The sequence below is a fragment of the Gracilinanus agilis genome, chromosome 3, assembly GCF_016433145.1.
Source record: "Gracilinanus agilis isolate LMUSP501 chromosome 3, AgileGrace, whole genome shotgun sequence".
NCBI classification, from domain to species: Eukaryota; Metazoa; Chordata; class Mammalia; order Didelphimorphia; family Didelphidae; genus Gracilinanus; species Gracilinanus agilis.
In genome coordinates, this window is record NC_058132.1 from 98,554,949 (window position 1) to 98,567,100 (window position 12,152).

General features: G+C 39.0%; 1 protein-coding gene across 1 annotated transcript in view; it reads right to left on the reverse strand.

Annotated features, from left to right (window-relative positions):
- THAP12 (THAP domain containing 12) overlaps positions 1-12,119 on the reverse strand; it is a 27,668-nt gene extending 15,549 nt beyond the window's left edge. Inside the window, exon 1 of the mRNA XM_044665995.1 lies at positions 11,990-12,119. Within this exon, the coding sequence (XP_044521930.1) occupies positions 11,990-12,078 (89 nt within the window). The 5' untranslated portion in view covers positions 12,079-12,119. The remainder of the gene's footprint in view (positions 1-11,989) is intronic.
- Between the last annotated feature and the right edge of the window lie 33 nt (positions 12,120-12,152).

Consider the following 12,152-nt stretch of genomic DNA (forward strand, 5'->3'; position numbering starts at 1 on the left):
AAAGGGCTATAAAAGAATGCCTGCCCTTTGATCCAGCCATACCATTGCTGGGTTTGTACCCCAAAGAGATCATAGATAAACAGACTTGTACGAAAATATTTATAGCTGTGCTTTTTGTGGTGGCAACAAACTGGAAAAGGAGGGTATGTCCTTCAATTGGGGAATGGCTGAACAAACTGTGGTATATGCGGGTGATGGAATACTATTGTGCTAAAAGGAATAACAAACTGGAGAAGTTCCAGGCGAACTGGAGAGACCTCCGGGAACTAATGCAGAGCGAAAGGAGCAGAGCCAGAAGAACATTGTACACAGAGACTGATATACTGTGGTAAAATCGAATGTAATGGGCTTCTGTACCAGCAGCAATACAATGACCCAGGACAGCTCTGAGGGATTTAGGGTAAAGAAAACTACCCACATTCAGAGGAAGGACTGCAGGAGAGGAAACATAAGAAAAACAACTGCTTGAACGCATGGGTCGGGGTGGACATGATTGGGGATGTGGACTCGAAATTACCACACCAATGCAATCATCAACAATTTGGAAATAGGTCTTGATCAAGGACACATGATAAAACCAGTGGAAATGTGCGTTGGCCATGGGTGGGGGCAGTGCGGGGGGTGAAGGGGAAAGGAGGAGCATGAATCATGTAACCATATTAAAAATGATTATTAATAAATGTTTAAAAAAACAACCAAAAAAATCTGGAGATATAGATATGATAAAAAGAAAAAACAAATCCAAATCAAAGAAGAGGATTATATAAGCATGGAACAATACTAATAAAAATAATGTCAAGAACACAAAAGCTCAGAATGACTGAAGCTGGCAAGAGAAACTAAGGACAACACAAAAGGTTTTTGGTTTTATTGTTAAGCTATAATGAAAAAGGAAGATTAAAAAAAGGAAAAGATTCTTTATTTATGGTGGATATAATCATGAGAAATGATGACAGAGAAAAGGTAGAGCTCAATTTTTATTTTCCTTCTGTCTTCTATGGCCAAGGAAAATGACTGATGGGTAAGCGGTTTTTGTTTTGTTTTGATACAGAGGAAATAATATCATTCCTTTACTGGAAAAATGATACTCAACCTCAGAGATCAGTTAAACCCACTGCTGGAATGGGGATTCTTTTTAAAACTGTGTTGTTCCCTTGCTATAAACAGCTGTAGTTTTATACAGATGTTCAGAAAACAGCAAATGATAAGATAAATAAAGAGACAAAAAGAAAGGGCCTAATGGCACTTGATTAATTTCATTCCACAGACTCAAATGAACACCAGCCTTTGGGTGCTCAAATAACTCTCAGCTGTCAATATCTGAAAGACAGTGGACTATAGGTATCACACTATTAGAGAAGAACAAATGTCATCCCAATATTCAAGAAAGAAAAGCAAACAGTCTACAAACTATAGGGCAGGAAATTTGACTTGGATTCCTGGGAATTTTCTAGAATAAGTCATTTAAGACATGGTTAGAGAACATCTTGAAAGGGAAACATGGCTTAATTAAGAGCAAGCCATACAAAAAATTCATTTCCTTTTCTGACAGGATTACTAAACTGGAAGATGAGGAAAGCTATATAATACTGTTTGCTTAGACTTCACTAAAGTTTGTGATCAAGTATTTGATACTATTTTTAGAGAAAATGGGAGCAATGAAGACTAGATACAATTTGATAGGTTCAGAACTGGTTGGATTACCAGACTCAAAGAGTAGTTGTTAATGGTTCAATGTCATTATGGTAAAAGGTATTCAGGGCAATACTGGGGGATCCTGTGCTTGGTCCTATGTTGATCAATGAATGCCAGGAGGGAAAGCAAAGCATAATTAGGATGGAAAGGTAAGAAGATCTCAGATTACAAAAAGCTTTAAATGCCAGAGGAATACTTATCACACTGGATGAGTCAGGCTCCAAAAAGATCTCAACATACTACAACATGGGGCTGAATTTAATTTAATGAATTTAATAAAATGTAGAAGGGATCAATGTAACACTTTACACTTGGGGTAAAAAAAAAAAGAGAAAAAATAAGAATTAATTCCATCAACGCAAGAAGGAGAAGATATGATTATATAGTACTTTGAGAATGACCTGGGGGTTTATGTAAAGTTCAATGAATCGGGCAGTGTGGTCTGTTGTCTAAGAAAGCTAATGTAATCTCGTGTTTGCTTTTTCATAAGAGAAGCATAGTTTTCAGCAGACCAGAACTGGAGTACTGTCTTTGATTCTGGGCACCATCTATATGAAGAACAACACTGATAAAATGGAGAATGTTCAGAAGAGAATAACCAAGATGAAAAGCCTTGAGTAGATAGATATCATATGATGATCAGTTGAAGAAAATGGAGATAGCTGACTTAAAGAAAAGGTTAAGAACAGTTATATAGTTGAAGAGCTATTATGTGAAAAGATTGCACTTATTTTATTTATTTCTGGAGGGGCAGCTAAATGGCAATAGTGGATAGAGTATCAAACCAGAAGTCAGGAAGACTCATCTTCCTGAGTTCAAATCAGGACTCAGATGCTTACTAGCTATGTGGCATTGGGCAAGTCATTTAATTTTCCCTCTCCAGTATTTTTGACGAGAAAACCCCAAATGGAAACACAAAGAGTTAGAAACAAAGAACGAAAATGATGATATAAAAAGTTTGTCTTGGGAAGCCTGAACCACAAGTGATGTAAAAAAATGCAAAAGCATAAAAGGTAAATTTAGGTTATATGTGTAGGGAAAAGTTCCTAACAATCAGAAATATTAAAAACTGTAATAGACTGCTTCAAGAGGTGAGAGGTGTCCTCATTTTAGAGGTCTCTAAGAAGAAGCTGGATAATAATTTGGAAATATTATAGTAGATTCTTTTCTGTTATAGTTTCGATTAGATAGCCACAGCGTCCGCCCAGCTCTCAAAACTGCATAATTTGTGGATATCTTTTTCATCCTTTCTACATGTTGCTCCCTTTTATACACTAATCAAACTAGCCTTATTACTTTTCACATAAAACATTCTATATCTCCTGCCTCTATGCCTGGAATACACTCCATCATATCTATTTCTGAGAATTTCTCATTTCCTTGGCAGTTTGGCTCAAACACTGCCTTCTACAAAGAAGACTTTCTCGACTCCCCCCAGCTGCTAGTGCCTCCTCCTCAAATTTCCTATTTTATTTATATTTAAATATGTATATTTATCAGTCCTGTGAAATTTAGGTTCCCTAAGAGCAAAGACTGTTTCATTTCTGCTTTTGCATTCCCAGAATAAAGATTGCAGTAGAGAAGTCAAATCAGCAGTCAGAAGGTAGGACTGAACTTTAGCGTAGAAAATATTATTAGCTATTAAAAGTTTATAATCTGTATGCATAAAGGGAATCAAACCCATTGAAGTTAATGAGATCACTAACGGAAAGAGTATAGAATGAAAAAAAGAAAAGTCCTGGAAAAGTAACTGAATAAAATGGTAAAGCATATGATGAAGAAATGTCTTTGCACTCACTGTTGATGGGAATTCTCAGTGAATATTATAAATCACTAAGAAGTTTCTGAGTTGGTACAATAAGTACTTAAGAGTTTTCAAATATGCCTAACTAACTGGGGTGAAAGTAGTGATCTCCCCTCCCCCCCAAATGGGGCAAGGGCTTCTGTTTGCTTTGATGGGAAAGAGGAACTGGGAGTTAATCAGCCAAGGAGGGTATATGAGCCTGGCTGTCTCGGTCTCTGTTCCCCTCCCTTTCTCTCCCTCTCCCTCCTCCTCTCTGCCATCCCCTACCCCCACACACCCTACCTTCTTTCTAGCAATTATTACTAATAAAAATAAATTTAAAAATACCTTTGAAAAATTAAATCTCTGCCTTCTTAACCTTAAGGGGAAACGAAGGCTGGAATGGACCAGACTAAGACAATGAATGGCAAAGACATAAAGATACAGTGGTTAGGTGCCAGCAAGTAAAGTGTAATTAAAAAAAAGAAAAACAACAACAACAACAAAAAAAAAACAGTAAAGTGCAGGAAAAAAAAGGGAAGACTAGACAGGATTGGGTAATCTCAAAGCAGAGAAGTTAAATGATTTGCCCTGGGTCTTTAGATACAGAATCACTAGTTGGAAAAGAGAAAGGGAAGAAAGATTTACACAACAGCATGAATCTGAATAGCCTTTTAAAAAGCTGTGAAGAGTCTAAGTACTATCAAAGAGAAAGTGGTCCTACAATTAACTCCAGGGTAACAGTGAGTGCTTTAACTCTACCAGAGAAATTTCCAAGTAAATTCTAAATTCATTCATATGTAAATAAGGTGTAGGCCACAGAAAGGAAACAAAATCACACAGGAAGAGTAAGTTTGACCTCATTAGGCAACATAAACCCTTTCTAATTATTCTTGCCTTACAATGAACGAACTGTAACAGGGATAAGACAACTTCACACTCTGAAGGGGTTTTCCCATCTATAAAAATGAGGTCCCAGGTTAGTGTCAATCTTTCTGGCTTTTTATCATTTCCCTTCATGCATTGAGAATTCTACTTCTTGAATACGCTCTCTAAACTTTACTAGAGTTAGAGATGAACAGGACCTTAAAGGCCACTGAGTCCAGCCTCTACATTTTAAAAATAAGGAAACTGAGGCACATAGAAGGTAAAAGACATTTATTAAAGCTAGACATATACTAGAAAAGAAAGTGAAAAATAGTCCTTACCCTCAAGGAGTATACATTTAAATGGGGTAGGCAACATGCAAACAACTAAACAGTTTTATGTTGCATATTGAGCAGGTGAAGGTAAAGTAAAGGGCTAAGACATTAGAAGCTGAAGGGACCAAGAAAAGGCCTTCTGCAGAAGGCCGTATTTGCCAAGCAAACTAAGAGAGAGGCATAAGGGACCTTTCTCTTTCTCAGCATAAGGAGCAGCCAGTACAGAGGTACAGTTGAGGGAAGATGGCGTGTCCCAAGCAGGTGACTGCAACTGGTATGCATTATCTTTGCCAACAAAAAAAAAAAAACTCAAATGTGGTAATGAAGAATCGTAAAGAAACAACTGAACACAACTTCTAGATTCCTATTTCATCCTACCTGTATTCCATGCCTTGCTTATACTGTTCCCTGTGTCTCATGTATCTCCTTTCCCTTTCTTCACCTAGAAAATTCCTAACTGTCTTTCAAGCTCAAGTAAAATACTACCCTCACAAAGGAAGCTTTTCTGGATTCTTATAAACCTTTCCACACTTAGATCCAATGCAACTCTTTATCGTTGTCTTTAACCCCATTTGTCTATATTATAGTAATCTGTTTTGTTGTTCAGTCGTTTCAATCATGTCTGTCTCTTTGTGACCCTATTTGGGATTTTTTTGGCAGAGATACTAGAGTGGTTTGCTATTTCCTTCTCCAACTCTCTTTACAGATGAGGAAACTGAGGCTAACAGGATTAAGTAACTTGCCCAGAGTCACACAGCTACTATGTGTCTGAGGCCAAATTTGAACTCAGGTCTTTAACTCCAGGCCCAGTGCTCTATCCACCGTACCACCTAACAGGATCTAAACCCTAAAAGAATAATAGTTTTGACAACAGAATGCTATCAATACTTCACGATCCTTCTTCATTAAACTAAGTTTTTTCATTGTGCATTTACAGAGCAGGTTCTAAAATCAGAAGTAAAAGAGTATTTAAGGCCCAAAGCCTGAAACCCCCTTAGAATCTTCCTGCTAAGTCAATGCCCAACCTCTTCTCTTCCATTTCACAAAGTGATCCATTCCACTTTTAGACAGCTAGAATTGTTAAAAAGCTTTTAATCGAAATCATATTTAAAGAGATAATAAACAAATACTAAATCATTCACTCATTCATTAAACTATTTAGTACTTGGTAGAGTCATCACCCTTTTACAACTCACCATCTAGGAGAGAAAAGAGATAGAAACACAATAAAATGAGGTCATATCCAAGTGGGATAAAAAGAGATGGATAAAATATCAGACAGTCCAGGGAAGGGAGAAAATCCAATAAAGAACATAAAAGTTGGTGATACCTGCAGGAGGGAAAAACAACAATACACAATTCATATATTTATATGTCAATATATGTTAAATAACTAATAGCACTGAAAAAGGAAATTATAGATTCAGCAAATATTTCTAGAATTTCCAAGCATTAATCAATCATAGGCTTTAGTAAAGAGAAGAAAAATGTTCAGAAGAAAAAAAAAAAAAAAGTATGCCATGGTGTCTAAAACCCACATCTGAGGGGGCAGCTGGGTAGCTCAGTGGAGTGAGAGTCAGGCCTAGAGACAGGAGGTCCTAGGTTCAAACCCGGCCTCAGCCACTTCCCAGCTGTGTGACCCTGGGCAAGTCACTTGACCCCCATTGCCCACCCTTACCACCCTTCCACCTATAAGGCAATACACCAAAATTAAGGGTTAAAAAAAAAAAAAAAAAAAAGAATAAAACTCACATCTGAAATACTGTGGAGAAAGAAAAGATCTGTTCTGACAGTAGAACTTAAGTTTCAGGAAATAGGAAGACTCTTCCTCATGATCAGAGCTGTCCCACAATGAAACTATTACATCACAAGCTTCTTCTCTCTTTGGAAGTAGTCAAGCAAAGACTGGGCAAACATCTGTCCACAATGCCCTTAAAAGGAATTTGTATCCCAGTGCTCAGTACAGCATGGTGCCTCACACATTGTAAGCCCTTAATAAATGCTTGTTGACTGAAGGACCCTCCTTAAGGGGCTACAGAATTCTAATGGGCTTCCTCAATGAAATGAGAGGTAAGGTTTATATATGTTATCTCATTTGACATTCACAATAATCCTGTAAGATAGATCCTATTATCACCATTTTGCAGATGAATTAATTAATACTGAGAAAAGTTAAGTGATTTGTCCAAAAAGTAAGTATCTGAGGAAGTATTCAAATTTGGGTTTTCCTAACTATACACCACTATAATAACCTAACATCCTCCAAGACAATCCATTAGGGTGTGTGAAGAAAATATGAGAATATCTATTTCTGGTTTTTATCTAAAAAAAGATGAAATTAAGCTTTACTATTTACTAATATTTAATAGGTAGGCTGAAACACTGGCACCCTCCCCCAGTCACATGTGACATGAAGGAAAGCTGAGGGATGAGGAGTGAGAGTTCCACAATGGTGACAGATTGAAGCAATGTCTTCATCATTCATTTTCAGCACACTCGAGATACTGGCAGTTTACATCTCCAAGGTCAAGTGGATTCATGGATTATATAATCTAGTTTAAACTAAACTAACCATCACCAAATGGACAATGGATAAGAAAGCTGTAAAGAAACCAGATTAAAGACAACTCTAATAACAGGATCACAAGTAAAAAAGAAAATGGCACAGTTGACATCCTCCCTATACCCTTTGGCCAAATTACAATATAAAAATAATGTTGAACCTGACAAGAAGTCAGTCAAAACATTTAAACTTATCAAATTTGAAATATAGATTTATAGCTAATTTGAAATATAGATTTATAGCTAATGTTAAGGATAAGGATAAATTTAAAACTCCCCTGAGACTTTTGGAACATCAACTATATTGTGCTATGAAGATATTAGTTATCAACAGTATGCTTCACCTAATAATTTGCTAGGCATTCAAAATGCTTTTGTTGCCAAAAATAAAGAATAATTTTCTAACCTATTTCAAAATCTAATATAAGAATTTGAGTGGGTTTTGAATTTGCTAAAAATGCAACATCTTCCAATTAGTTTGCAAGAATAACTGATTAACATCAGTGAAGATGGAAATTATTAGTCAATTTAAGAGATCACTGGTAACTTTGGAGAGAGTATTTTTAAAATTCAGCCACAAACAGGAGGAGAAATATGGGAGAAGAAGAGATGTGAGGCCAGTGACTGATGGATCTGGTGAGGCTTCTATTGAGAAAAGAGTACCTTTACAAGAAGTAGAGCAACAAAGTAGATAGGGAGAAACTGAAAATTAGTGAGAGAGTAGGGATAAAAGAAGTGACAATCTAGGAGGAAAAGGACAGAATGGGAGCACAGTGCATGTAGAATAGCTGGCCTTAGTAATAAGAAAAATAAGAAGTAATAATAAGAGAAGGCAAATGAAGGCGATAAGGGTAGGTACCTGAATGATGAAGGGATGAGTAGGGAGAAGAGGAAGCTCCTAATGAATGGTATCCTTTTGTATAGTGAACAATGAGGCAACATTCTCTGTTAAGAGAATGGAGATGGGGAGCCATAAAAAGATTTGAGGAGGGATGAAAAGGCCTGGAAAAGCCATTAGCTCTGAGGATATTAAGAAAGGCAAAAAACAGCCCTGGCTCTTGGGAAGCTCATAATCTAATGGAGGAGATGACTTGAAAACAACTATGCACATAAAAAGGACAAGATAAACTGGGGGAATCTCAGGGAGAAGGCTATAAAATTAAGTTCTGGGAAAGGCTTCCTACAAAAGGTGAGTCTTTAGCTGAGAAGTGAAGGAAGCCAGTGAAATTGTTTATGTTCAACTCTCTCCACTCCCACAGCCACCATGGTAATGTAGGCTTTCCTAGCCTTTGGCAATAGCTTTCTAATTGTTCTTGCTGCCTCAAATCTCTTCCCAGTCCAATTCAACCTACATTCACCTGCCAAAGTCATTTTCCTATTGCTCAAGAATTGTCACTTCCCTATTCAAACTCCAGTGGCTCCCTATCACTTTCAGGACCCTTCATAGTCTAGCCCCTTTTCCTACCTTTCCAAACTTCTTACACTTTACTCCCTGCCACACATACTCTTCAATTCAGTGGCACTGGTCTCCTAAGAGTTCCACAAAGACACTCCATCTCTCAGCTCCAAGGATTTTCTCTAGCTGTCCTCCATGTCTGGAATGTTCTCCTTTCTCAACTCTGCTTTCTGGGTTCCTTCAAGTCCCAGATAAAATGTTAACTTTTTTAGGAAACCTTTTGCAACCCCTCCTAATTCTAGTGCCTTCTCTCTCTTCATCACTCTCTATTTGTCCTGTATATAGCTTTTTGGCCCCAAATCCTTGGGGGCAGGAACTGTTCTTTTGCCTATTTTTGTATCCCCAGCACAGTACCCAAGTTTAAGAAATGTTTACTAACTGACTGAAATCTGTTTACAAAGTGACTAAAATGGAAAATCCTTTGTTAAATGTTCTCTCCTCACTTCCATTTCAGTTTCCCTGGCATCTTTCAAGGCTCAGCTCAAATCCTACCTTCTTTAGAAAGTTTTTCCTAGTCTCCCCCAGCTGCCATTGCCTTCCATTTTCTCTGTACATACCTAATTATTTATTTGCTGTTTCACCCATTAGGTTGTACACTCTTTGAACACAAAGATTGTTTTTGCCTTTTTTCTGCAACACCATTACTTAGCATAGTACCCACATAAATGTTTAATAAATTCTTCTTGACTTTTTGGAGCCAGGACCATGAAATACTTGGCCAAATCTAATATTTTTTTATCCCATGGGATAAAATCTGGGAATTAGGAAGTAAAAAAATGGGGTACATTCCCTTATAATATGGGGAAATAAAAAAGGGATTAAATTATAAGGGAGAAGACTTGGATTTTAAACTCTCCTTCCTCTGTGTGATCTTGGACAAATGATCTGCTCTTTCCATGTTAAGTTTACTTCTCTGTAAAATTATGGGTTAGACTAAATAATCACTATTCCCTTTCAAGTTCTTATTTCAGTTTGTTTTTTAATTCCTTCATTCAGTAAATATATTAAGTATTTATTGTTTGCAGAGTCTAGTTACAGATACTGGTGAAGTATAAATTAGATGTGGTAAAAGACCTCAAAGAACAAAAGTATGATAGAATTTTTTTTAAATCTCACACAGAAATGCCTATTAACACATGATATGACAATTTTATATAGAGGTTCACTGCAAAGTATTGTATGAATTAGAAGGTACAAAGGTTTTTAAAGAGGAATAGAGGGAAAGATCAGAGGATTCTTTGAGGAGCTGGCCAATTCCATTCATTTAATAAACATCTATTTAAAGTCTACTATGGATAAGAGCCTACTATAGGGGCAGCTAGGTAGCACAGTGAATATAACAGTAGGCCTAGAGTCAGAAAGACTCATCTTCCTGAGTTTAAATCTGGCTTCAGACACTTCCTAGCTGTGTAACCCTGGGCAAGTCACTTAACTGTTTGCCTAAGTTTTTTTCATCTGTAAAATGAGGTAAAAAGGAAATGGCAACTCACTCCATTATCTTTACCAAGAAAACCTCAAATTGGGTCATGAAGAATGGGACACAAATGAATAACAAATGGGCAAAGCACTGTGCTAGGAAACAGAGAATATAAAAATATGATAAATGACAGTCCCTGCTCTCAAAATAGGAAACGTAGTTTCAGTTGTCATGTTTTTCTCTTTGTGGTCCCATTTTAGGGTTTTCTTCGCAAAGATAATGGAATGGCTTGCCTTTTTCTTCTCCAGCTCATTTTACAGATGAGGTACTCAGGCAAACTGACTTAAATGACTTGCCAAGAGTCATACAGCAAGGTAGTGTCTTGGGGCCAGATATGAACTCAGGAAGATGTCTTCCTGATTTCAGTACTCTATCCACCAAGCCACCTAGCTCTCCAGATACATACATCCACACAAATATATTAGCATATACACATTATGTTATATATGTGTGTAAATATAGCATATATAGTATACATATATAGTATATCACATAGTGTGAAGGCAAAAGAAACATACACATGGAGTCATATTAGGCAAGTAATATCTCATTTATAACCTTGAGAGACACCTATTATTATCACAATAATCCTAAGAGACACCTACTAATATCTCCATTTTACATGAGAGTAAAGTGAGGCAATCAAAAGTTAAATGATTGGTCCTAGGTCACTCAGAAAGTATCATAAGTGCTTAAGGCAGAATTAGAACTCAGGCTTCCTGACTCCATGGCCAGTGCTTTATCCACTATGCCACCTAGCAGCTTTGGAATTTTTCTTATCCAACTACTTCCCTTAAAAGTACAGGAAAATGAAGCTTAACTAGCCACAAGGGCATAAGTAATGGATTCAAATCTAGACCCTCTAATAGTCAGAGCCCTTATTCTTGCTCCTGACTTTAATGCCCTCTCTACTTGGCAAAATTTGTGACTTATGCTGCCTCAGAAGTCCTTCAGCACTGCACTTTCAATCTCTCACATAGTCAATATGTATCATTATTGGTTATCTGGGCAAGATATCCCCGTTAGATGGTGCAGGGCAAGGAGTGTGGTTTATTTACACTTTGCACTCCCCCTGGCTGTGCATGGGCTGGGTGCTCTTTAAACTTCGTGTTTTTGTATGCTACAGAAGTCCTCAATTGCCTCAGTTTACTCTCTTGTAAAAATGGGGATAATAATAAGTGTCTGTCAGAGTTGTGAGAATAATAGGCCGATTGATTGCTGGTGATTTGCACACTCTCTCCCAATTGCACAGAGCCTCCGGAAGAGCAGGGGCTGTTTCTTTTCTTTTTTTTTTTAATACCCCTCCCACCTCCACCCCACCCCCGCGCTTGGCAGGCACGGTTTTCTGGCACGCAGTAGGCGCCTACTACCTGCGTGTCGCCTTGTCCCAGCTTTCTCCAGACTGGGCACAGAGCAGGAGAGCAATGAATGACCACCGCATGAAGGCTCCGGTCTCTAGCCTACCGTATGCAGGAACGGTCAGCCTCTGACACACAAGCCCTTCTAAGGTGCTTGACAAGTGGGCGTAGTGAGCCTAAAGGGCCGAGTACAGTGGCCCCTGCTCAGGGCGCATGTGCCCATCCAGGCTCGCCTCCGGGGAAAGCTGCCCTGCCCACTTCTTGGCTCCCAGGGTCGCTCCGACACTCCAAGGGTGGGCGCCTGCGCACTTACCCCCTCCCTCCTTGGTCCCGGGGATGGGGACTGCTCGCGCCGGGAGGGGGCCCCGGCCTCGCAGCGGGAAGGAGGATCCGCAAGCCCGCCCGCTCCGGGGCCCGGAGCTCCGAACACGTAGCGGCCGCGCCAGGGGCACTCACCGAGCCGGGTCCCGCGGGAACCTGAAGAAGGCCAGGTCCGACTGCGTGCTCTTCCTCGTGCAGTTCGGGGCCGCGCAGAAGTTCGGCATCGTCGCCCGTCAAGCCGGCCGGGTCTCCTCCCCCTGCCCCCCGCCGGCCGCCTCCCGGCCCCCGGGGAGGCCGG